Here is a 22,443-nt window from a genome sequence, read left to right as displayed (position 1 = left end):
ATCTTCGCAGACACTTCAGTAGTAGCAGTTAGTTACTGTGGAGGACCTGCTCAGTCTTTGATGATGCTCTGCCTGCATTTAGTTCTTTGGAGGACCTACTCAGTCTTTGATGATGCTCTGCCTGCATTTAGTTCTTTGGAGGACCTTCTCAGTCTTTGATGATGCTCTGCCTGCATTTAGTTCTTTGGAGGACCTGCTCAGTCTTTGATGATGCTCTGCCTGCATTTAGTTCTTTTGTTTCCCGGAAGCTTGTTTTCTTCTACCTGATGAACTACTTTTTACAGTTGTTAAAGTATGGTTAGGACTCACATCTTTGCTGAAGTGGAGAAGCATCATACTCAAGACTTGTAGTTTATTATTAATGAAGTATGCTTTTATACCACTATGTCAAGGAGAAAAAGATACACAGCATGATTATCTTTTTCCTTAGACACCTTCTTGGTAACAAACTGTGTTTTTAACGTTCATAGAGATCCTATACTCATTTTAAGCATTTGATGTATGAAGGGATTTCTATCTATCTATCTATCTATCTATCTATCTATCTATCTATCTATTTTGGTTTTTGGAGACAGGATTTCTCTGTGTAGCTTTGGAGCCTATCCTAGCACTAGCTCTGGAGACCAGGCTGGCCTTGAACTCAGAGATCCGCCTGCCTCTGCCTCCCAAGTGCTGAAATTAAAGGCATGTGCCACCAACGCCCAGCTGAAGGGATTTTTAAAAAGGTGTAAACTTTAATTTGTTTCCATTCTGCTTCTGATATGTAGAGTTCAAAGATATCCAGAAAGACAGTACATTATCTAAAGCCCTGTCCCTGGATTCAAATGCCAGCTAAAATGATCTTTCCCTCCCAGTAAAGTAGTATGATGTTGGGCAGGCTATATAGCCTGAGGCCTAGTGTCTTAGCTTGGATTTATACACTGTGGCCAAAAAGCAAGTAGGGGAAGGCGGGGATGTATTTGACTTACACTTCCACATTGCTGTTTGTCACTGAAGGAAGAACAGAACTCAAATAGGGCAGGATCCTGGAGGCAGTAACTGATGCAGAGGCCATGGAGAGGTGTTGCTTACTGGCTAGGTTCACATGGCTTTCTCGGCCTCCTTTCTTATAGAGCCCAGAACCACCAACCCAGGGATAGAACCACCCACTGTGGGCTGGGTCCTTCCCCATTAATCACTAATTGAGAAAATGCCTTAACAGCTGGATCTCATGGAGAGGCATTTCCTCAGCTGAGGCTCTCCTTCTCTGATGACTCTAGCTTTTGTCAAGTAGACAAACAAAACCAGCCAGTACACCTAGTTTCCTCATCAGTAAAATTAGGAGTGATTGCACTTTGTCACAGGATAATTATGATTATTAATTTATAAAATATGCATTAAACATAGCAGGGCATAGTGGCACACAACTCCATCTCAGCACTCAGAGACAGAGAGAGGCAGACAAATCTGTGAGTTTGAGGCCAGGCTAGTGTACATAGTCTGAGGTTAGCAAGGGCTACAGAAGGAGACTTTGCCTTTAAGAAGAAAAATCACTTGTTTATTACTAACATTTCTTAACTTAGCTTAAAGTTGGGGTTCAGCTCTTCCTTTTCAAGAGATGCATACCTCACTCTCTGTTACTTTGTCTTAATGGTGTTTTGTACTTACGGGGGTTTTGCAAATGTTTACCTTGAGGATTGTTGAGGTAAGTGTTGAATCATCAGATGGCCATGATGCATAGACTCTCATTGTTGAATCATCAGATGGACTCGATACATTGGATGATACATTGAACAGATACATTGAGTCCCATTGGGAGAGCCTGGAGAACTAGACAGGGAAGTGAAAGAGTTTATATAGCCTTTGCAGTGATTCAGGTATATTTTGTGATCTGACTTTTTAATTAGCTTGGTTATGTGATGATTTACATACTTAATTCATATAAGACTTCCTGTAGTCATGGTGTTGATACAGACATTTATACCTAGAAGGTAGTAGTCTGTAAGTCATGAAATTCTCATATACCTTAAAAAGAAGTCTGCCATTTTATAATGTTTTAACAATATGCATTTTAATTAGATTACTTAAATTTGCATATGTTATTCACAATTTTTGAAATCATGTCACTATATAGTGCTTTTCTGATCTTTTTTCTCCAGTAGTATTCTATTCAGTAACATGGTATTCTGGACCAAAACTTTAAGCAGTTTTGTTCATGTTGGAAAGTAAATGCTTCTCAAAATGGATGAAGGGTTCATCTGATGTTTCAAAACCTGTTCTAAGTCACCAATTTAGGCTGTTTGAGGCAGTGAGTTGAATGTTTAGTTTTCCTGAGACAGTGACTTGAGGACTTGTAAGAACACTGGCTTTCCTCTCCATACCTTGAGAATCAGGTAGGATTTTAAATGTCCCAGTGAGCTTGATATGTCTAAACTCTAGTGAAATAGAAATCTGTACTCACTACACTTAGGTTAAATGACAATACATTACATTAAATGACATTAATGCCCCATCAGATTGGCAGCAATTTTGACTTTAGGGATAGATTCCTTCTCCTTTGCAATCAGTACTACCTTGATCTAAGTGACTTCTTAAAAGGTTTCCGTTTGTTTGTTTTTTTCTTTTACCTTCTTCTTCTTTCTAACCTCCTGGGTCAATAGATGCTAACAGTTACTGCTGAGTAATGCAAATAATACACATTTATAAAAACCTTTGGACATTTACTTTAGTTTACTATGGCATAAATGAGGGAAATGATTAATACTTAAGCAACATCACAGAAAGTTTCTGACACAGGTCAGTTGATTTTGGTTCCTACACATGAGTTGTACGTATGTGGCCTATTGATTATGTCCAACCAAAAGACAGCAGCGTAGAACAGTGCTGTCAGATTTTCAAGCCTGGGGTCCCTCCTAGGCATGACATAGTACTGTGTGCTCTACACAGAAGTAGCTCAGCCTGTGTATCCACCAGAAACAGACCCCTCTGGCACGGGAACCTTTAAAAAGGCTTGCACCTTATTAATTGAAGCATTGCATAGAGACAGTACATTTAGGGCTTGTTTGTTTTGTTTTGTGCTTTTGCTTTTCCTTAGAAGTAGTAGAGTCTATACACACACACACACACACACACACACACACACACACACACACACACACACGTCACTTTTTGCATTTCCCTCATTGCTCATTGTTTGATAACAACTTCACTAATGTGGGTTGAATTATTCAGCCATTGACAAACTCAAGTATCGATTAAACATAGCAGGCAATTGGTGGGAGAGATGCAGTCACATAACAGGGTAAATGGCCTTTTTGAACATGGTCTTTACTAGCAGGCCTTTGAGCCTGCCCTCATTCTTGCTGTATAGATTGTATTGATATGTCTTCAGAGCCAAGATCTAAACTGCATTACTTCATGCTTTTACAAAGGACAGTCCTTTCTGGCAGGGTTTTGTATGTGTAGATTTTGGTTGTCAATGACAGTTTTCTTGAGTAGTTAGGCCAGGCCACTTTATCTGAAAGATATTGTGCATACATTCATCCTAAGAAAGCTGAAATTGTGTGCTTTGTTTTAACTGCCAGAGTTCCCTTGAGGTGAAGGGAAAGGGATCTGAAGGATAAGATCCTAGTGTTTGAACATGAAGTCTATACCCTGTTCACCACCAAAGTATCTTTCCTTCAATTCACTTGGAGACCAACCTTTCAAATGATGGATTATTTTATGAGTGTAAGCATCAGGCTTTTAATACTATGGGCCTCACCTGTAGTAAGCTTTCTTGTCAGACTATCTTTGTATTGCCACACCCTCATGGAGACTTATTTATTATTATGAAAGCTTGGCCTTAGCTTAGGCTTTTACCCAACTAGCTCTTAAATGAACCTGTTTCTTTTAATCTTCATTCTGTCACTTGGCTTTTACCTTTCCTCAGTGTGGCATTCCAACTTACTCCTCCTAGTCTGCCAGTGAAATCCCTGCACCTTGATTCTTCCTCTTCCTCTCTCCAGAAATCCTGCCTATCCTCTCCTGCCTAGCTATTGGCCATTTAGCTCTTATTAAACCAATCAGAAGGTGCCTTGGCAAAGACACATACATCTTCAAAGTGCACAAACATTCTGCAACACTCACCATAATACAAAATGGTTTAAAAATAGTTGCAGTTACCCACATGAATTATTTCAACGGTGAACCATCTGGTGCTGCTACCCATTCTCTTCCCTGAGCAGGATTTCTGGGCAACCAAGGTTTGCTGTTCCAGCGGCTTTTTTTCTTACTGCTGCAGTCATACTGAGGTCTCTAGAGCTAGGCTGTTAAAAGATGGAGAATGCCTGGTGCCAAGCAGTCTGTTTGTTCCTATGTTGATAAAGAATGCTCTTGTACTTATTCTTTAAGGAGAACAAACCTGGGGAGCGTGTCAAGGTTCCATCAGAACCTAGGGAATTCAAGCCAACAGCCACAGAAAGAAAATTGAGTCAGTTGTAATAATTTTGTTGTACTACAGAGTAGATTTTGCCAACATGTAAATAGCCTTTCCACTGTCTACTTATCCTGTAATATACTACAGATAGTTCGTACTGATAAGTACATCATAGGAAGACAGAGAAGTTTGCCATTACAAATTGTGCTTCATCTTTTTGTTGGTTGTGGCACTGTTAAGGCTTAAAAATATATTAACAGTATTTTGATACTCACTAAAAGCAAGGCCCTGGAGTGAAATGTTTACAGTATTGGGCTTCACAAGGCTGTCTCATTTCTCCTTTCTTCATTTACTTTAAGGTAGCATCTTATTTGTAACCCAGACTGGTCTTGAACTTAGGAAACTCCTGAATGCTAAGCTTAAAGGTTGGTGCTACACTGGTTCCTTTTACTTAAGTTATGAGCACATCACCATGGTTCTAAATATATATCCTTCTCTTCTCAGGCTGCCAGCTGTTCTGTTGTATTGCTGCTCTGTGTTAGAAGCAAGTTTGGGGTCTTTAAGAAAGAGACTACCACTCCAATTGAAGTGTCTCTGCCAGGCAAAACTTCGCTCTTGATCAAGAGGGTGCACTCCAAAAAGGAAGCCCTCAGAGACATGCACTTAGTGTTTTTTATTCTGATAGGGGTGGGAACTCTCTCTTTTCCCTATTGGCTAGGGTCTGACTCTGTGGTCTTTTGAAATTAGCTTGTTTTAAAAGAATTGGTTCAAAGGAAATGAAGGGGAGGTGTCTGCCACTGTAATCCAAGTGCAGGGCCTTTGTGCAAACAAAGGTTTTACTTTGGGGGCACATGAGGGAGGGCGTTAAAACATCTGCATAAAAGTCTTACAAGTTCAAGGTGGGAGAGATAAAAAGATATGAATTCCTTGTCATAAGTACAAGTTGTATAGTATTTGATAGAAAAGACTTAAGACTTATTTAATGTTTCTTATATCTGTAAGCTAATTATGGTCCCCTACTAATGTCTGTGGATGTTTCTAAACTTGCTAGCAAAGGTCTGCAGTCACTCTTGAGGATATTTGTGTTTGTGGAAATTTGAGAAAATTTGTCAAGGTGAAGATGTGGGTCAAAGAGGAAACGCTTTTCCCCATCTTAAACAAATCTTACCACATTGTCTCTTTGTTACACATTGATGGTGTTTAAATAGTAGACCTACATTTTTGGCTCATACCTGATACCATCAGCCTTTAAACTGTGTTCTTATCTGGTGTGAGAGTAGAAATGTCCCTGGAGTCCTTAGCCAGAGGTCCCACTCTGGGGGTCCCACAGCTACCCATCCCCAAAGATCAGTGGAAGAGACAAAGAAATCGTAGTAAAGGCAAGAAAGAGTTCACTTGCAGTGATGAGAAAAGTGGCAGGCTAGTGAAAGAAGTGTCTCTCTCCTGTGTTCTTGTGGAGCTTCCCTCCCTGCCCTGCTGAAGCACTGTAGCATCTTGTTCTAGAGTATCTTGTTCTAGTAGCATCTTGTTCTAGAGGGGAATTTTTATGTATATTTGTGCCTTGAAGTTTTCATGCATGCGTGCATACCATGTATTTTGATCACAGATACCTCCTACTTCTCCCCCAACCACTCCTCCTTATTCCTCCCAGATCCCCTTAACTCCCTCCCAACATTGTGTCCCCCCTCCCACTTCTGCCCTTCTTCCTTCCCTTTCATTTCCTCCTCCCCTTCCCCCTCGATCTCCCTCCCTCTGTCTTTCTGTCTCTCTCCCCCACCCACCAAGCCCTGTGTGTGCTGCTCACATATTCTTGGGTGTGGGCCCATTCACTGGAGCATGGGTGACTACTAGGAGTCACACCATTGAGGAAAACTGAGCCAGGAACCATCAGCTATCAATAGCTTCTCAGCTAGGGGTGGTGGCTTGTTGAACCCCCTATGTCCAAAAAGAGGCATTTTGAAGTACTCTGAATAGATTTGGGGATTTTCTATCATACATTCAGAACAGATTTCTAAATAGGTACCACTTAACAGAATAATTAGGCCTAATAACTGTCTATAACGAAATGGTTATTTAGTGCCTGTCATCAGAAGGGGAAAGGCTTTTGTTGGACAGTGTCAACAGAACCATCTACTTAGAATGATTACATAAAACATGTTTCAATAAAAACCATTGAAGGCTAAGTAATTGCTTTTACTTCTGCCAATTAATGTAAAAATAAAAATCTGTCTGCTAATGGAAAGAGCATTGAGGGTTTTCAGCAGTAAATGTCAATTTTAAATGAAAGGCAAAAATGTTGGTACATGTGGGTGGGAAAATTTGCTTATGTTAAAACAACTTAAAGCCAATTTGAACAGCAGACTTTGAGCAGGTGTGCAGAGCCAACATTTTGTACTCATGATGTTGGAATTTATTTGAACGACCCTGCCTCTACTGCTAAGTGACCAAAGTCTCTGTTTCTAGCTAACCAGTCTAAACATGTTAACAGGAGGACTCCATAGAAAACACTGTCGTGGCTTGTTTCACTCATGGCAGGTCCTTACTACATAAAGTTTCCCCCCATAATGCTTCAGTAGTGGGTGCTTACCAGATGAGTCTCAGTTATAATCACCATTGTACTCATGCAATAGTGCACATGTTCATGACTTGTTTTCTTTTTTAGAGCACAAAGTAATCATTGTGGGGCTGGATAATGCAGGGAAGACCACCATTCTTTATCAGTTGTAAGTATTGGTGCCTATTTAATAGTTTTTGAAAAACTTTATTTTTATAAGTAATGAAATGCTATTCTTTCCAGTTTTAATGATACAGTAGACTTAGACATGTAACTTTTTCTGTTTTGCTAAATAAAAAAGTAAAATAAAATATCATAGGTTCACTAAAGCCTCCATGTACTCGCCTTCTGACTTCCTAAGGAAAATGAACTTTAATATTAAACTGAAATAAAGTACAGATCATCCTGGGGTGAGGTGATGAGATGACTCAGACTTAAGGAACATTTCCTGAAGGACCCCTGAGTAAATAGAATGCTGTCTTGGGGAAGCTGCTCTCCCCTAAGAGCTTTGGGATTGTTTAACAGAGCCCGACTTGTCTGAATTGATGGTGGTCAGAATACTTTTAGTAGCTTTCAAAAGGGAGAGGCTTGAAATTCTCAGAATACATTAAGACTCACCATCAGTAAATGTTAACACCTCATGAACCCACTGTCTGAGGATTTCCCATTCTTTCAGTGCCAAAGACATGTTAAGCTGTGGAAATGTATTTACATACCCAGAGGATTTTAATAAATAGTCATACAGTACTTGGCACTGTTATATGAATATCACCCCTCCCTTCTTCATCTTGCATTTAAATCCCACTGGTTTAGGGCTGGGTTATAGCTCAGCAAAGCAATTCTTTATAAGATACTGGGCTTAATTCCTAGCACTACAAAGGAAGGTGGGGGAAAAGCAGCATTGTTAGCCTTCAGCTTGCCAAAGATGCTCACTTTCCCACTGCCTAACTGATACATTTGCTAGCAGGCATCTCCTCAAGTGTTATTGTTTCAGAGTTGGATCATTACTTTTCTTTAGTATATTTTTATTCATTGGCCAAAATGTGTATTAATATCATTTAGCCTTTAATATAAAGCTCAAATATCTCTGATACTTCTCATCTTTGATAGCAGTCTTGTAAATAGTGTCAAACACATAACCTGTGAAACTCAAGAGAAAATTGTGTCTTTAAATACCTGTTATTGTGGAATGCTATCAGCAAATATATGTATTTTGAAAGAAGTGTTTAAGCAATCAGTAAGATAATACAAGTGATATGAGAATCAATATTCATAAAGTTTCTATTTATGTGTGACCTTAAGACTATAGGTTGATAAGCCTACACTACTTTTTATGGTTGAACTAACTCTTACCTTGCTTACATAGACATTCAGGAAAATGATGCATAGAATATTACTGAGTTACTGCTACTTTCGCAAGTATTGTTGTCACAGTTATCTAGAAATTGCTCTTTCAGGATGGAACATTGGTTCCAATACAGTAACTAACTGGTCATGTTGGTATTTTGCCCACAGACATTCAAACCCACACCACTGTGTTCTCATCTGTGTGCATCAGGCTTGCAGTTCCCTCTGCTTAGAAAGCAGAAAACAGTCTTCGGGGGCTGCATTGATGTTTTACGTCTTTATTTGTACAGGAAGTCTCCAAGCTTTTTTTTCTTGTGTCAGTGATTATTATGATTGGTATAAGTACAAAAGGTTGGCATCTTTTAAAAATGTAGAGAGAAAACGTGCTTGGGTTCTCAAGATTTACAAAAGAGTTTTCAATGGTGTCTTTCAACAGCTTAATGAATGAAGTAGTTCATACTTCTCCAACCATAGGAAGTAATGTTGAAGAAATAGTTGTGAAGAACACTCATTTTCTTATGTGGGATATTGGTGGTCAAGAGTCTCTGCGGTCATCCTGGAACACCTATTATTCAAACACAGAGGTACGCCAAAATTACATTTGAATTTGAATTTTAAAACAAATTTCTAAGAATCAGCATAGAAGATGACTAGGCTGTAATGAGGCATATTAGCAATTGCCTTTCATAAGGAATTCAGATTTCATCATGGTAGAAAAAGGCAGGTAGAAAGGAGTGCTAAGAATTCTGTTCACAGTGGTGTCTCACTGCTGAGGCTTGGAAAGAGGGAAATTTGGAAGTAAGATCCAAGAGGGTGCTTGTATTTTTTTTCCCCTACGAGGGGACAAAATAGTCAATGAAAACATTGAAAAGTAAACCTATTTTACTAAAGTCAATAGATTATATACATGCAAAATGTACCTGGCTGACAGAACTTGCTGTGCAGCTCAGGCTGGCCTCAAGCTAATTAACACCCATCCTCTTGACTCTCTGCCTCCTAAGGACTGGGATTACAGGTGTGCAGCTCCATGCCTGGCCCACACCCTCTCAGCTGAGAGCTTACTCTGGCTGGCTCAGGCCATCCTCGCAGTGTCACTTTCAGTGCCCCATGGACTGGAGAAATGTGACACTGGCTGAATGACACATCTTCCCACAATCTGAAAGCTTCACACAAGCACCTGATGAGGGCAGGGGTAAAATATTTATTTGAATTTTTCAAATAACATCTCAGAGTTTTAGATGTAATTAATATGAAATTAATAGGCTTGCAGGGCATCCCCAGACATCACTATCTTTTTAGAGGGTTTTGTACTTTTCTCCACTGAGCTAGAAAAAAAGCAAGGAACTTAGAATTTTTATTATATATTTATTGAGTATTTTGAAACAATGGGAAGAAATTGCTTGTGTTAAAAGTAAATAGAGGAGTTACTCAAGAGAAGCCACTCTGAATATATGAACTTCTGCAAACTTCCATTGCACAAGAGAATGTGTTTCCAGTGTTCTGCTGCTGACACGATTGTAGAAGCAGTCATGTAGGCCGATTGCAGAAGCAATCATGTAGGCCCATAGGGGAGTGACTAGGGACCATGGTGAGCATCATCTGTAGACGAGATGAATGTGTTGGTCTCTGATGGGCCCTGAGAGGGCAGTGCCCAGGAACATTCTGCAGAGAGCATGTCTGCAGAGCTTCACAATGGAGCAGTTTCTACACAGGGAACCTTCCAGGGTATTGTTTTCTTTTTTATTATTACTTATTAGTTCCATATTAGCTTGGAGAATACATCCATATTTTCTTCATTTGTACTTGTATGTCTTTCTAGAGGCAGATATTTTTAAAATGAGCATAAAGTGGTTTTTAGCTTTATCATTTTGAATAATGGCATACAGTCACACATGTAAGCTTTCTTTGTAAGGAGGTACAGCTAAGGAATCATGTTATCTAAAATGACATTTTATAAAAATTGGAGCTAAAAGAGTATAATGCAAAGAATTTTTGGTGCACAAGTTGCCTTTTAAAATAAAATAAAATAAAAAAATACTTTGTGGATCTGTATTTACTAATATAGTTTTTGTGTGTGTGTGTGCTATTGCAATATAGTATATGAGCCAGTCTGGCATGTTGCCAGTATGCAACACTTGTAATGAATGGCACTGAGCTATCTTCTTCTTGGGGGTTTGGCAGCACAGAAGTGCTTGGTAAGAAAATAGGGTTATCAGCCTGCTGAATACACATTTGTAAAGTAAAATACTACTGGGAGAATAGCAGCATTTAAATATGCTCAGGTAACAGGTACTTTTCCAGAGTTCACTGTCAAAGCTTACAGTTGTAAAGAAAAGCAGTTCTTGTACGCAAACAGGTTAAAGGTGATTCAAGCTGAACCAAGTGTACTTCAAGCAGTTAATTCAAAGGGGTAGTTATTGAAATTGCTGACAATCTAGGCTTAGCCTGGGTCAGAGATATCTTATTACAAATGCTATTAGCACTAAATGTTCTTTTTGTAAACCATTGCTACAAGTATATCTCATTTACCACAAAGAATTTATTGCAGCACACCAGCATGGTCCGTTACATTTGCAGACTTAGATTCCAGGAAAAGATTTTATGAGGTGATGTTTCACTCACTACTTTTTTCACCCTTGTAATCTTTCTTTGGCCTTCCAAAGTGAGTAGCTCCATTGTAATGTAAGGAGTTCTAAGGATGTTAATTCCTGATAGCTTCCTGTCATTAACCCAGTCACTTCCCAATATTCTGCCCTTTCTTTGCCATGCTCCCTTCTTTTTGTAGGTGGTTATCCTGTAAGTTGATTCCAGCCTCTCTATTGTAACTTGGCTTGTATTGCTCTCCAATTTGTAGGAGAAATGACACTATTTACCCCTGAGTTTTTAACCCTTTCTTTTGCACATTATTTGGTTTAGTAGTTTCTTTTCCCTATTTTCTTGGTTAATAAACTTGCTTTTATTTAGTTTTTTATTTGCTTGTATTTTCATTTTTTAAGAACTACTTTATACTCTTTTTCCCTTCCTCTCTCCCTCCCTCCTTTTCTCCCTCCCCTTTCCCTCCCTTTCCCCTATCTCCACCACAACACAAAGGTGCATACACAGAAATTCTCCAGTTTTCCTTGCTTTTTCTACTATCACCTTCATCTTAGCTTATTAATGTCAGTACATGTAACTTAGCACAGTTCAGCATACTTTTTTTTTTCCCTTTGGTTTTTCAAGACAGGGTTTCTCTTTGTAGCTTTGAAGCCTGTCCTGGCACTCGCTCTGGAGACCAGACTGGCCTCGAACTCACAGAGATCCGCCTGCCTCTGCCTCCCGAGTGCTGGGATTAAAGGTGTGCACCACCAACGCCCAGTCAGCATACTTTTCTTATTGAGCTTTTATTGCTGAAATTCCTTCTGCAAAAAATGTCTTACTTGGCCAGGCATTTAATAGGCAAAACACTTTATACAAACAAATAATAGATTATTAATTGTCTAAAATTCAGTGGTTCTCAACCTTCTGAATGCTGAGGCCCTTCACTACAGTTCCTCGTGTTATAGTATCCCGGAACCAAATTATTTCATTGCTACTTCATAACTGCAATTTTGCTACTGTAATTAATTGTTATGCAAATATCTGATATGCAAGATATCTGATATTTGACCCCTGTGAAAGGGTCATTTTATCCCCAATGATGTAAATGGATGGTGGAATGAAGACTTTGAAGTTTAATGAAAGAGTATTAAATTCCTGTTTTGCTATAAATGTTACTTTTTATTACCCCCAATTGGGAGCTTTAAAAGGTCAGGTTGGGCTTGCTTTTTGATTGCCAAGACTGCAAGTTGGTTGCTTTCTTGCTAGCATCTGACTTTCCTGCTTGCTGTGCTTCTGTGTTAAGCTTCCTCTGATGGAACAGCACTCATGCCCCATAGCAGAGCTGATGCCCACTGAGAGCTAATGTCACTGCAATAGTTTTGCAGAAAACTGAACATGCCACTAATTTTCTTCTTTTATCTTAAAATTGCCTTCTAGTTCATCATTCTTGTTGTCGATAGCATTGACAGGGAACGACTGGCTATTACAAAAGAAGAATTATACAGAATGTTGGCTCATGAGGTAAATTTTGAAAGCAAATGTTTAAAACATGAAATAAATAATCTGTGTATTGGTTTTGTTGTATGCAAAGATTAATGTGAAACTTTGTTGGTCATTTCATCATAAGTAAATCTTTATATGTTAAGCTGAGTCAAAATCACATTATATTTTCAAGCCTGTTATTTTTTTTTGCTACAACTGTTAAAAGCTGTTTTATTATTTTCAGAATTAAAACTACTGATTCATGCTTTTTAAAATTGATAAATTAACATTAGGAGGGGGGTGCAACAAAACTTAAATGTCTTTCAGCCAAGAGTTTATAATAACTTTAAAGAATAATTTAAAGTAACTTCATTATAAATATTTGAGATATAAAAAATAGACAATAAAGCATATTCTTGTACATGCTATTTAAAATAAGGTGTGAAATGCATCGTGAGCTCTTTCCACTCTGATTTTCTTTCCTTCTCAGATTCATCTTGACTCTTAATGTAGTGATTATTATTCCTGTGCATGGATGTGTAAAATACTAAATTCCGCGTTATCTTTCTGTGATTTGTACTTTTTTTATATTTGCGTTTTAAAAATGATTTTGTAAGTTGGCATACAAAGTAGTATGAATGATATTTTCTTACAGTGTGTCATTTTACTTTGTTCTTAAACCCCTCTGCCTGCTTCCATCAGAGCCCTCCGCCCCCCCCCTGTTTTTTGTTTTGTTTTGTTTTCAAGACAGGGTTTCACTGTGTAAACAGCTTTAGCTGTCCTGAAACTAGATTTGTAACCAGGCTGTCCTTGAACTCACAGAGATCTGACTGTCTTTGTCTTTCTACCTCCTGAGTGAGTGCTGGGATTAAAGGCCTATGCCACCACAACTTTGTTTTTCCTTCTTGCTTCTATTACATCTGGACTGCAGTTTTCCCTCCTCCTGCCCCCAGTCTCTCTCCTCACCTCCCCTCTCCCCCAGAGCTAACCCTGTCTCCCTTCAAAAAAGAACAGGCTACAATAAGACTAGACATATACCATCACATCAAGGTTGGACAAGACAACCCAGGAGGAAGAAAAGGAGTAGACCAGACAGCCCCACTTTCACAGTTGGGAGTCCCTCAAGAACACCAAGCTGCTCAGGCATTATGTAAATGCAGAGGACCTAGGTCAGCCCCTACAGGCTCTCTGATCTCTGAGCCCCCATGGGGCCTTAAAAAGTCTTTATTTCATTTTTCTTCATTGCTGAAAATTTTCACTGTGTGTGTACCACATTTTCTGTACTCAGTTGCTAATGAACATCTAGACCACTTCCATTTTGTGCTTTTCATGATTGGTGCAACAAAACACATGGATGTGCATGGTTCTATGTGGCCTATTGGCTTAAGAATTCTTGAGGTGAGCCAGGCAGTGGTGGCTCATGCCTTTATTCCCAGCACTCAGACGCAGAGGCAGGTGGATCTCTGTGAGTTCAAGGCCAGCGAGTTCCAGGACAGGCTCCAAAGCTACACAGAGAAACCCTGTCTTGAAAAACAAAGCTAAAAAAAACCCAGGCAAACAAAACAATTCTTGAGGTGTATATCCAGTAATGGTATGACCGAGTCATATGTCATTATATTTTTAGCTTTTTGTGGGGGCTCCATACTGTCCACCATTAGTGGTTGCATTGGCACTCACCCCCATCCCCAAAGTAAACATGAGATTTAGCTATGTTAATATGTGCATAGCTAAAAATTAGGTACATAGCTGAAGTTCATTGCTTTCAGAAGTGATAATATTTCATTGTATAAGTATGTTGATCTATTTTGTCAGGTTATGTCATGTTGTTTTGATTGTGTAAAAAAACAAAAACAAAACCCAAAGTGAACACTATTCAGTGAGTTTGAGTTCTGTGAAAGCTAGTAAATTTACCTTGTTCTCACCTACATAGAGAATCACACATGTAGTATTAAATTAGTGTTTAATCTGATATTTATTTTCTTTTCAATCTGACCATTTCCATCCAAAAATAGAAAAATGACTTAATTATATGACTTAGACATATACTTTATTAGGATGAATCATTAAAAATGTGATGATTTTAAAATTAAAAGTTAGTATAAGATGTTTTAAATGGGGTGTTTTACTATAATAAGCAGAGGGTATATTTTACACTTTCACTTCGTAGTTTAATTTGTTTTATGATAGTTCATATATTAATTTGATTTGTGATTGTTCACGTTTGGTATTTGTGTATTTTGTGTCAATTGCAGGATTTAAGGAAAGCAGCAGTTCTCATCTTTGCAAATAAACAGGATATGAAAGGGTGCATGACAGCAGCTGAAATCTCCAAATACCTCACCCTTAGTTCAATTAAGGACCACCCATGGCACATCCAGTCATGCTGTGCACTGACAGGAGAAGGGTAGGTGTGGTTGGGGCTACTCACAAGGTCCTTTCACAGTTCAAGGACAGTTTTACTTCCTGGTCTTCAGTTCTATTAGTGTTTCTCTTAAAATGGTTTTTATATTCTTTTTCAATCTTAGAAGTTGGAAATAGCCAAGCAATGGTGGCACATGCCTTTACGCCCAGTACCCGGGTGGCAGAAGCCTGCAGATCTCTGTGAGTTCAAGGCCAGCCTGGTCTACAGATCGAGTTCCAGGAAAAGGGTCCAAGGCTACACAGAGAATCTCTGTCTCGAAAAATAAACGAACAAAAAAAGTTGGAAATAATTCTAGTGAACAATTTACCACAAGTTCTTCATATTTTTTAATGCAGTGTTTTCAAAGGCAAAAGCAGCTTTGGGATTAAATGTCTAGAACTGAGGTTTTTTGTTCATCTGTTGCTTTCATCATTTACTTGCTAAGCAGAAACTGTATTGTCACCTGAATTAAAGAGAAAGGTATAAAGAAGTTATACATTTTCCAGAAAGACTTAACTGAGTCATTCTTCTCCAAGAATGTATCTCCTGTTTTAATAACTTCTAAGATTGAAAAACAATATAAAAACCATTTTCAAGAGAGACACTAATGGAACTGAAGACCAGGAAGACGAACTTGAGATGAGACCAGAGCAGTTTGCCACTTTGTTTAAATGGTTAAGATCATTTTGTTTAAGTGACACTTCCATTACAATTTCACTTAGGATTGCTGTCCCAGACAGAGGCTGGGGATCTAGCTCAGCTGGAAGATTGCTTGCCTAGCATGCACAAAACCCTGGGTTCCGTCCCCACTACTGCATGTACTGAGTGTGGTGGCATGTGTCTGTAATCTCAGCACTGAGAGGTAGGGTCAAGGCAGCAGGATCAGAAGCTGAAGTTCATCCTTTCTGCAGAGAGAATTTGAGGCTAACCTGGGTTACATGAGACCCTTTCTTGTGGGGGTAAAAAAAAAAGGTTGTCACTAAATGTCCATAAATAGCACTTGACTATAGCAAGAACCTTTAGGTAAGACTTAATAAATACGGGCTTCACCCTTTCAGTGGAAAGTTTCTGATTCCTAAAATACTTCTGTTTTTTGTTTAGGTTGTGCCAAGGTCTAGAGTGGATGACCTCCAGGATTGGTGTGAGATAATCTTTTGCTTGAAAAGACTTCTCTATTTATTCCGTGACATGAACATTTTTCCTAATACCTTTGGCTGCTGAGGCAGCAGCATGTTTAATTTATAACAACACAAACCTCTGAGCAACACTTGAATCAAGTGCCGCTGTACTGGAACATAAAGATGTTTTCTTACCTTTGTTTCAGATGCACTAATCTTCAGTCGGATGAGCATAATGTGTAACTATGTTTGCAGCAACAGAACTCTTCTGACTGCTTATTCTAATTATTCGGTGACTGCCTTGTAAAAACTGTTTGTCATATATTTCATGTTATCTGAAGTATTGTTATGTCCTTTATAACCCGTTTCTTTGACTTCTTGGCCACCACTCTCTCCCTCCCAGGTCTTAGTGGTTTGACAGAACAGTAGTAGGAATTGTCATCTACTACTTGTCCAGCACTAAACATTTTGTTCTGTTCTCTACAAACCCTTTTTATCTTTTGGACAGAATTACAATGATGAAAATCTACCTAGAAGCTGTGTGTGTGTGTGCGTGTGCGTATGTGTGTATGTGCGTGTGCGCACGCGCAAGAGTAAACATCATGAATACTTTTGCCTTTAAATTTTCCCTCACCTCATTGCATATCATAGTTTAATTGTAAGTTGCTCTTTCCATTAAGTATTCCATTTCTTTATGTAAGGAATTAAGTTCACTTTTGTGTCAACAATGCTTGGTTAAAAACACAAGGCAAAGCATAAATTTGAAAGCCAGCCTCAATGATAAATATTTTTGGCTCCATTTGATAGCTTAAGATTTTCACTGTATATATAACTGTCAGAATTTAGTAAAACACACCAACATGAAATTAAGCTAGGACACTTGGAATATGTTTTTCTATCAGTTTCCTACCTATTTTATTGTCAGCAAAAACTTCAGCTATTTTGTCAGCGATACCAAACCTGCTTTAGGCAGCAGCCAAAATACCAACAATCCTTTTCATTTTCTTAGGTTTGAAGGGGTATCTGTCGGAGCATCTTTATCACCAGCAGTATGTTACTGAAAGGGAAAATACCATTTTAAATGTGGCTGAGGCTGATGTGAAAGAGGTTTCAAACAGTTACAACCCCCCCCCCCCAGGTACACTTTGTGTCCTAAAATCCTATAGGGCATTTAGAATAACCCTAATCTAACCCTGGCTTTTAGAATATTCCTATAAGACTCAACACTTGTATTCTGGTTTTGTTTGGTTGAGTTTTCGAGGCAGGGTTTCAATGAGTAGACCTTGGCCTGGAACTCACTAGGTAGAACAGGCTGTTATATTCTTAACAACATATATGCTTTTATTGGTTACAAAAATAGAGGGAAAGGGCCTGATGCATTAGACTTACCGGACGGTATGAATGGTTCCCAAGGCAGTTGTCTAAGATGAAAGTACAAGTGAACCCAAGTCTTGTCGTTACCCCTGTTAATTTTGTGTGTGTCATTTGCTGTATGAAAGGGATATAATGTGTACTTAGGAGTAGTTCCTCCTTTGTAGTATTTTTTATTTGGGTCAAAATAAGCTTCAGTGTTCATAAATATCTGCTCAAAATTGTTACTTTAATTTCAGGTTTTTTTGTATGTAAATTGCCTTAAATTTTGCTCCCTTTCAAGTGTACTCATTTGTTTTATTTAGTTAATTTAGTTGAACTTGATTTTTTTTTTTTTTTTAATTTAGTGTTGCACCCTTGATATGAGAAAGTGGCCAGAGGACAAGTTTTCTGGGCTGTGGGAAATTGTTTAAACTTTGACTCTTTTTCTTAGTGATTCTATGCCAAGTAGAGGATAAGTTTAATTTTCTTGTGTGTTTTAAGTATAACTCATAATCAAAAGCGAGCAAGAAAAGCAGATATAAATCAATGTGGATGGTGTTTCTCTTTTGGGAGGTAGGAACTAAGAAAATACCAGTTACCTAAAGCACACTTTGCCTGAACTTTACTTTTTTATTGTTTACCATGAACATAAAAAATTCTCATAAGCCTGTCTGGAGATAAAGTATATTTAATGCCCCAATATTTCTTCTTAAGAAATAATTATTTGTCTCCTTGTATCTAGTAAGATTGGCTGGTTCAATTTTCTTCTATCAGATAATATGGTTATTTTTTATATTACCACATCAGCATTATATGAAAGTGTTTTTAATAGTTGATTGTATTTTGCCAAACAGCTACTAGTATAGATACAAATTTGCTATTTAATTGTTAAAAGTACAGTTTATTTTACTTCTAAATCCTTTTTTAAAAGCATATGGTTAGTTTGGAGCAGAAGCAACATATGTTAGCTATCTGAGTATGAAATCAGTATTCAAGTAGACATTGTGCCATTGATTGGGATAGGGTCCATTAGAAAGTTTAGAGGCTTTTATCAGTTTTTGTTTACAACAGCAAGAAACTAGTTTTCCTTTACTCCAAGAGAATGTTTGGACCCAAACAAGTATATGATGCTAAAGCATTTGGCTTAAATGTTCACTGTAAATCAAATGGCTGTAAAATATTATTTGATGAAAAAATGTAAATTTGTGATGGTGCCTTTGTTATTTTGAGACGAGCTCTGGATTTTTTGCTCTGTTGTTTAGAGGTCACATTAACAGTGATGCGATGGAGGGAAGGGGATGTGTGTCTCACATTCTCCATTGTCTCCACATGTTACTCTGTAAAGTTTGTATTTGACAGACACCTCCTATTCCTGCTTTATACCTTCAGAAAATTATCTTGTATTTTTAATTCAAAAAATGAAAAAATAAGTTTATCTAAAATCTACTCAATATGTTACAGCTAAAAAATGCAAAAAAAAAAAAAAAAACTACCCTTGCAAGTCAAGCGTGCCATTTTCTTACCTGACCATGCTATCTTCACCTAGAAACACATTTGAGAGTTACTGTAGTAGTACTTGCTTTTGTAGGGGAATGCACAAAATATTTTTATTGTTAATGTGATTTAATTTCTTAAAACTGAAAAAATATTAATATATATAAATAATCTATTGAAAACTGAGATTTGAATATGTAATGTTTGCTTTTAGCTTCTTGTGTTAACATTCTTAAGGGAATAGTACTTTTATTCCTTATTTACTAGAGAGACAATATATACATTTCATTTTTTAAACAACAAATTTAAATAACTCCCATAGTAATAGTTCCTGCCTCTTGCATCCTCAGTGCCACAATTGCCGTAGCTATTTTAATTAAATATAATTTACCTTTCATTGTAGCATAAAGAGAAAACAGTTATTTTCCTGTGGGAACAATGAAGGGTACGGACAATGCTATAAACAGTAGTCTTTGATGCTGCCAAGTATAGACATGAAGAAAATTCAAGTATAGTCTTTGAAGAAAATTCAAAGTATAGTCTTTGAAGAAAATAGAACTTTCAAATCTTTGATGTTATATCTCAGAACAGATTATAAGCAGAATTATTTCCCAAAGCATTCATTTAATCCTACACTGTGTAAAGCACACAGTAGCAAACAGACAGGGATTGTGCCACTACATGAAAATTTATTGGCACTTATCTCTAGAGGCCTATTTTGTGAGTTAACTTTTTATCTGTGGCTCTGGAACAAAATCCTCACACACCTAAACTTTAGTTTTAAGGGTCCTTTAATCTCCTGTCAGTGGGTCACTTCAAGATACAGCTTCTTGTCTGCATTTAGGCAAACATTGCACTGGCTGTCCAAAGAAGTGGATTCTGATCTTAATCTGCCCATTTATCTAGTTGACCATTGTTCATGCCTTTCTTTTTGTTCTTCCCAAACTGAGGGGCCTTTAAGTAAGTCTCAACTGAAGGCTTATGTACTATTACTGTTTTTTTTTTAATCTAAAATAATAGGGAAATGCTTGTATTACCACATTTAAGTTTTTTCATTGTTTGAGTCCCACTCCTGGAATCACTTTCTCTAGTGTTTATGTACAATCAGGTTGGAACAAAATATAAATTAATAACTTTCCTTTGGCTCAAACTGAATTTCTAGCTAATGACAATGCAAAAGAGAAGCCATGTTCATCAGAAAATGGCATTGGATTGCTTATAAATAGCACCCATGTGTATTGGAAACCCTCTTCTAAAAAACATACCTTATTTTTCTGGCTTTGCTGACTTGATGGAAGTGGTTAGCTTGTTCTGTTTATTGCCTGAAGGCATCTCAAACACTTCAGCTTTCCAGTGCTGAAAGAGTAGCTTGGAACAGGACATCAGTATGTTACAGACTTAATTAAGTCCACTTAAGTGTGAAAGTGGCTGATGTCCTCTCATCTTTATTTATTTAATATTAGTGTGTGAAGACTGAAACCCAAGAGTCAGTTTTCAAAAGAAGGGTGTATTTTAAGAATTCTAGGTGACCAAAGCTAAATAGAGGCCAAAAGGAGGGGGGAAGGATTCTATTATTTTACTTTAAAGTAAGAAACAAAGTGTTCAGCTGGACCTAAAATCAGCTTTAATTGTATATTTGGTGAAATGCTTGAATGTTTATTGGGAGGATTACAAGTATTCCAGAAATAAATTGAAAATCAGACAAACTTGGTAAAATCATCTAAAATTAGGTAATAAAATATGGGTGCAAGAGTAGGGATTTTTTTTTCCTTCTGTGCATTTAATTCTGGCAGCATGGGAAAACTAGATCCTCTGTATTGCATTTAATATGGTTAGAAAGTGTGAGACAGGTTAGCATTCTGGGTTAGACTCTCGTCGGGACTTCAGTCTCTCGGGGGGGCATCTTGGTTTTTTAAAATTAATTCTCTCTCTGCATTTTCTCCTGCAATGGAGAAATAATAAAATGTGCAGTGTGTAGACTGAATATAGAAAACAAAGCTTCTAAAAGAATGGAAATGTTTTCTTACACAACTTAGCAAATTTTAATTTTAAAAAAATACCTCATTTTTTTAGTCCACAAGGTGCTTTAAGTGTCTGAGATATTGTGCAGTGCAGTAAATCCTCCTTCACCCAAATGTCTTTGAATCTTATGCAGATTCCCCACAGAAGCAAGTGCTAGGTGGGGCTGCTGTTTTAGTCTTTGTTTCCCAGCCCCAGGGTGAACAGGTATCCTTCCATTCAATGCACTTGAGCAAGCACTCAGTCAATATTTAATGAGTTAATGAAAGGAAAGTCCTGTAATTCGATCATCAGTGACAGACTGTGACTATCAGTTTGCTAGGACAGCAGGTGAGCATCGTTTGATCTCACTTCATGATTTATTGGCATGTTTTAGCTATAGTAATGAGATATTAGTCATTTTCACATGAATTTTCCCTCAGGAAATTCAGGGACTCTGAGGTCCCTGTTTATTCTCTTGGAGTAAACTTTCAGTTAGTTGTCAACATTCTTCATCTTGGTTTTGAAAAAAGGTTAGCTGCTGTTTCATTGAAATTGTGAAATAAAATGATGGTTATTGCCTTTCCAATTATGAGATAGTTTTCTATTTTCTCATTCTCAACTGTTCCACAGAATATAGTTTAGAATAAGGAAAGCAAATTCCTGCCAGTTACAAATGCTGTCTCATTTGTTCTAAGGGGAGTGTAATGATTGTAATTACACATTATCATCTTCACATATAACTTGGTGCTTTATAACAGTAAAGAGAAAGCAGACCCTGTACTCATTATACTTCTAGCGCAGATTGTAAAACTCTTTAAATGTACACGTATGTTCATTTCATAAGTTTCAAATATAAATTGTCTTGGTTACAGCTCAGGCTTTGTGCAAGTGTTCTAACAATATCTTTGCCAAGCAGCTTGGTTCAATAGCAGATATTATTAATAAGATCAAGGTCGGACCCCATCTCTTTGTGGACCCTCTGGTGTTTACACAGGAGGAAACAGTATCGTTCATACCACATGCCGCTCTGAACCCTCAACAAGCAACCGAAGTGTGTGCCATTGCTCTAATACTTAAGCAACAACTAAGAAAATGTAAAAGCAAATGCCAAATGCATTTGACACCATCACTCCTCCCAAGTGGTTCCAAGCTTGTTTGATTGTGAGGTTGTTGAAAAGACATGGTTTTGAATTTTAATACTTTTTACTGTCATGAAATGCTTCTTTTATATGTTAGGTCATGCTCATGATTCTTCATTTCTGCAATTATGTTCTAATGAATTGTGTGCATGCCAACTTACTCAAGTAAAAAGATGCAGCTTGCTCTGGAATGTTAATCTTTTAGACAGGTTTTTGGCTCATTTGCAATCATGGTGCAATATAGCATAACATCCATTTGTTTTCAGTCCACAGTTTTATTTTTGTCATAATAAATACTTTTCCAATATGAAGTGTAGCTTGTGTTTTCTTTTGAAGATAGGGTGTAGTTTAACAGCCTCTTTGGTTGTAAGTGCTAGGAACCCAGGAATTTTATCATGATGGTGATATGGTAGAGACTCATAGAACCCAAGTTAAGAAACAACTCTGTTCCACAGCTCTCAGACCAAATACTCAGACCAATACTCTTTCTGCCCCTCTTTCTTAATCTTCCATTGAACTTGACTTGTTTTCTTGTCCACATGGCAGCTGTGATACCCGTCTTGTATTTCTCTGTACAGGCG

At 37.7% G+C, this 22,443-nt stretch overlaps 1 protein-coding gene across 1 annotated transcript in view; it reads left to right on the top strand.

Annotated features, from left to right (window-relative positions):
• Positions 1–22,173, top strand: part of Arl5b (ADP ribosylation factor like GTPase 5B) — a 29,622-nt gene extending 7,449 nt beyond the window's left edge. The window contains exons 2-6 of the mRNA XM_027405270.2: positions 7,059–7,119; positions 8,734–8,881; positions 12,312–12,395; positions 14,609–14,760; positions 15,859–22,173. Of these exons, the coding sequence (XP_027261071.1) occupies positions 7,059–7,119; positions 8,734–8,881; positions 12,312–12,395; positions 14,609–14,760; positions 15,859–15,907 (494 nt within the window). The 3' untranslated portion in view covers positions 15,908–22,173. The remainder of the gene's footprint in view (positions 1–7,058; positions 7,120–8,733; positions 8,882–12,311; positions 12,396–14,608; positions 14,761–15,858) is intronic.
• The last annotated feature ends 270 nt before the right edge of the window (positions 22,174–22,443 follow it).

This window comes from Cricetulus griseus, chromosome 3 (genome assembly GCF_003668045.3).
Source record: "Cricetulus griseus strain 17A/GY chromosome 3, alternate assembly CriGri-PICRH-1.0, whole genome shotgun sequence".
In the NCBI taxonomy this organism is placed as follows: domain Eukaryota; kingdom Metazoa; phylum Chordata; class Mammalia; order Rodentia; family Cricetidae; genus Cricetulus; species Cricetulus griseus.
The sequence above is the reverse complement of the archived record's forward strand: the minus strand, read 5'-3'. Positions and strand labels throughout refer to the sequence as shown.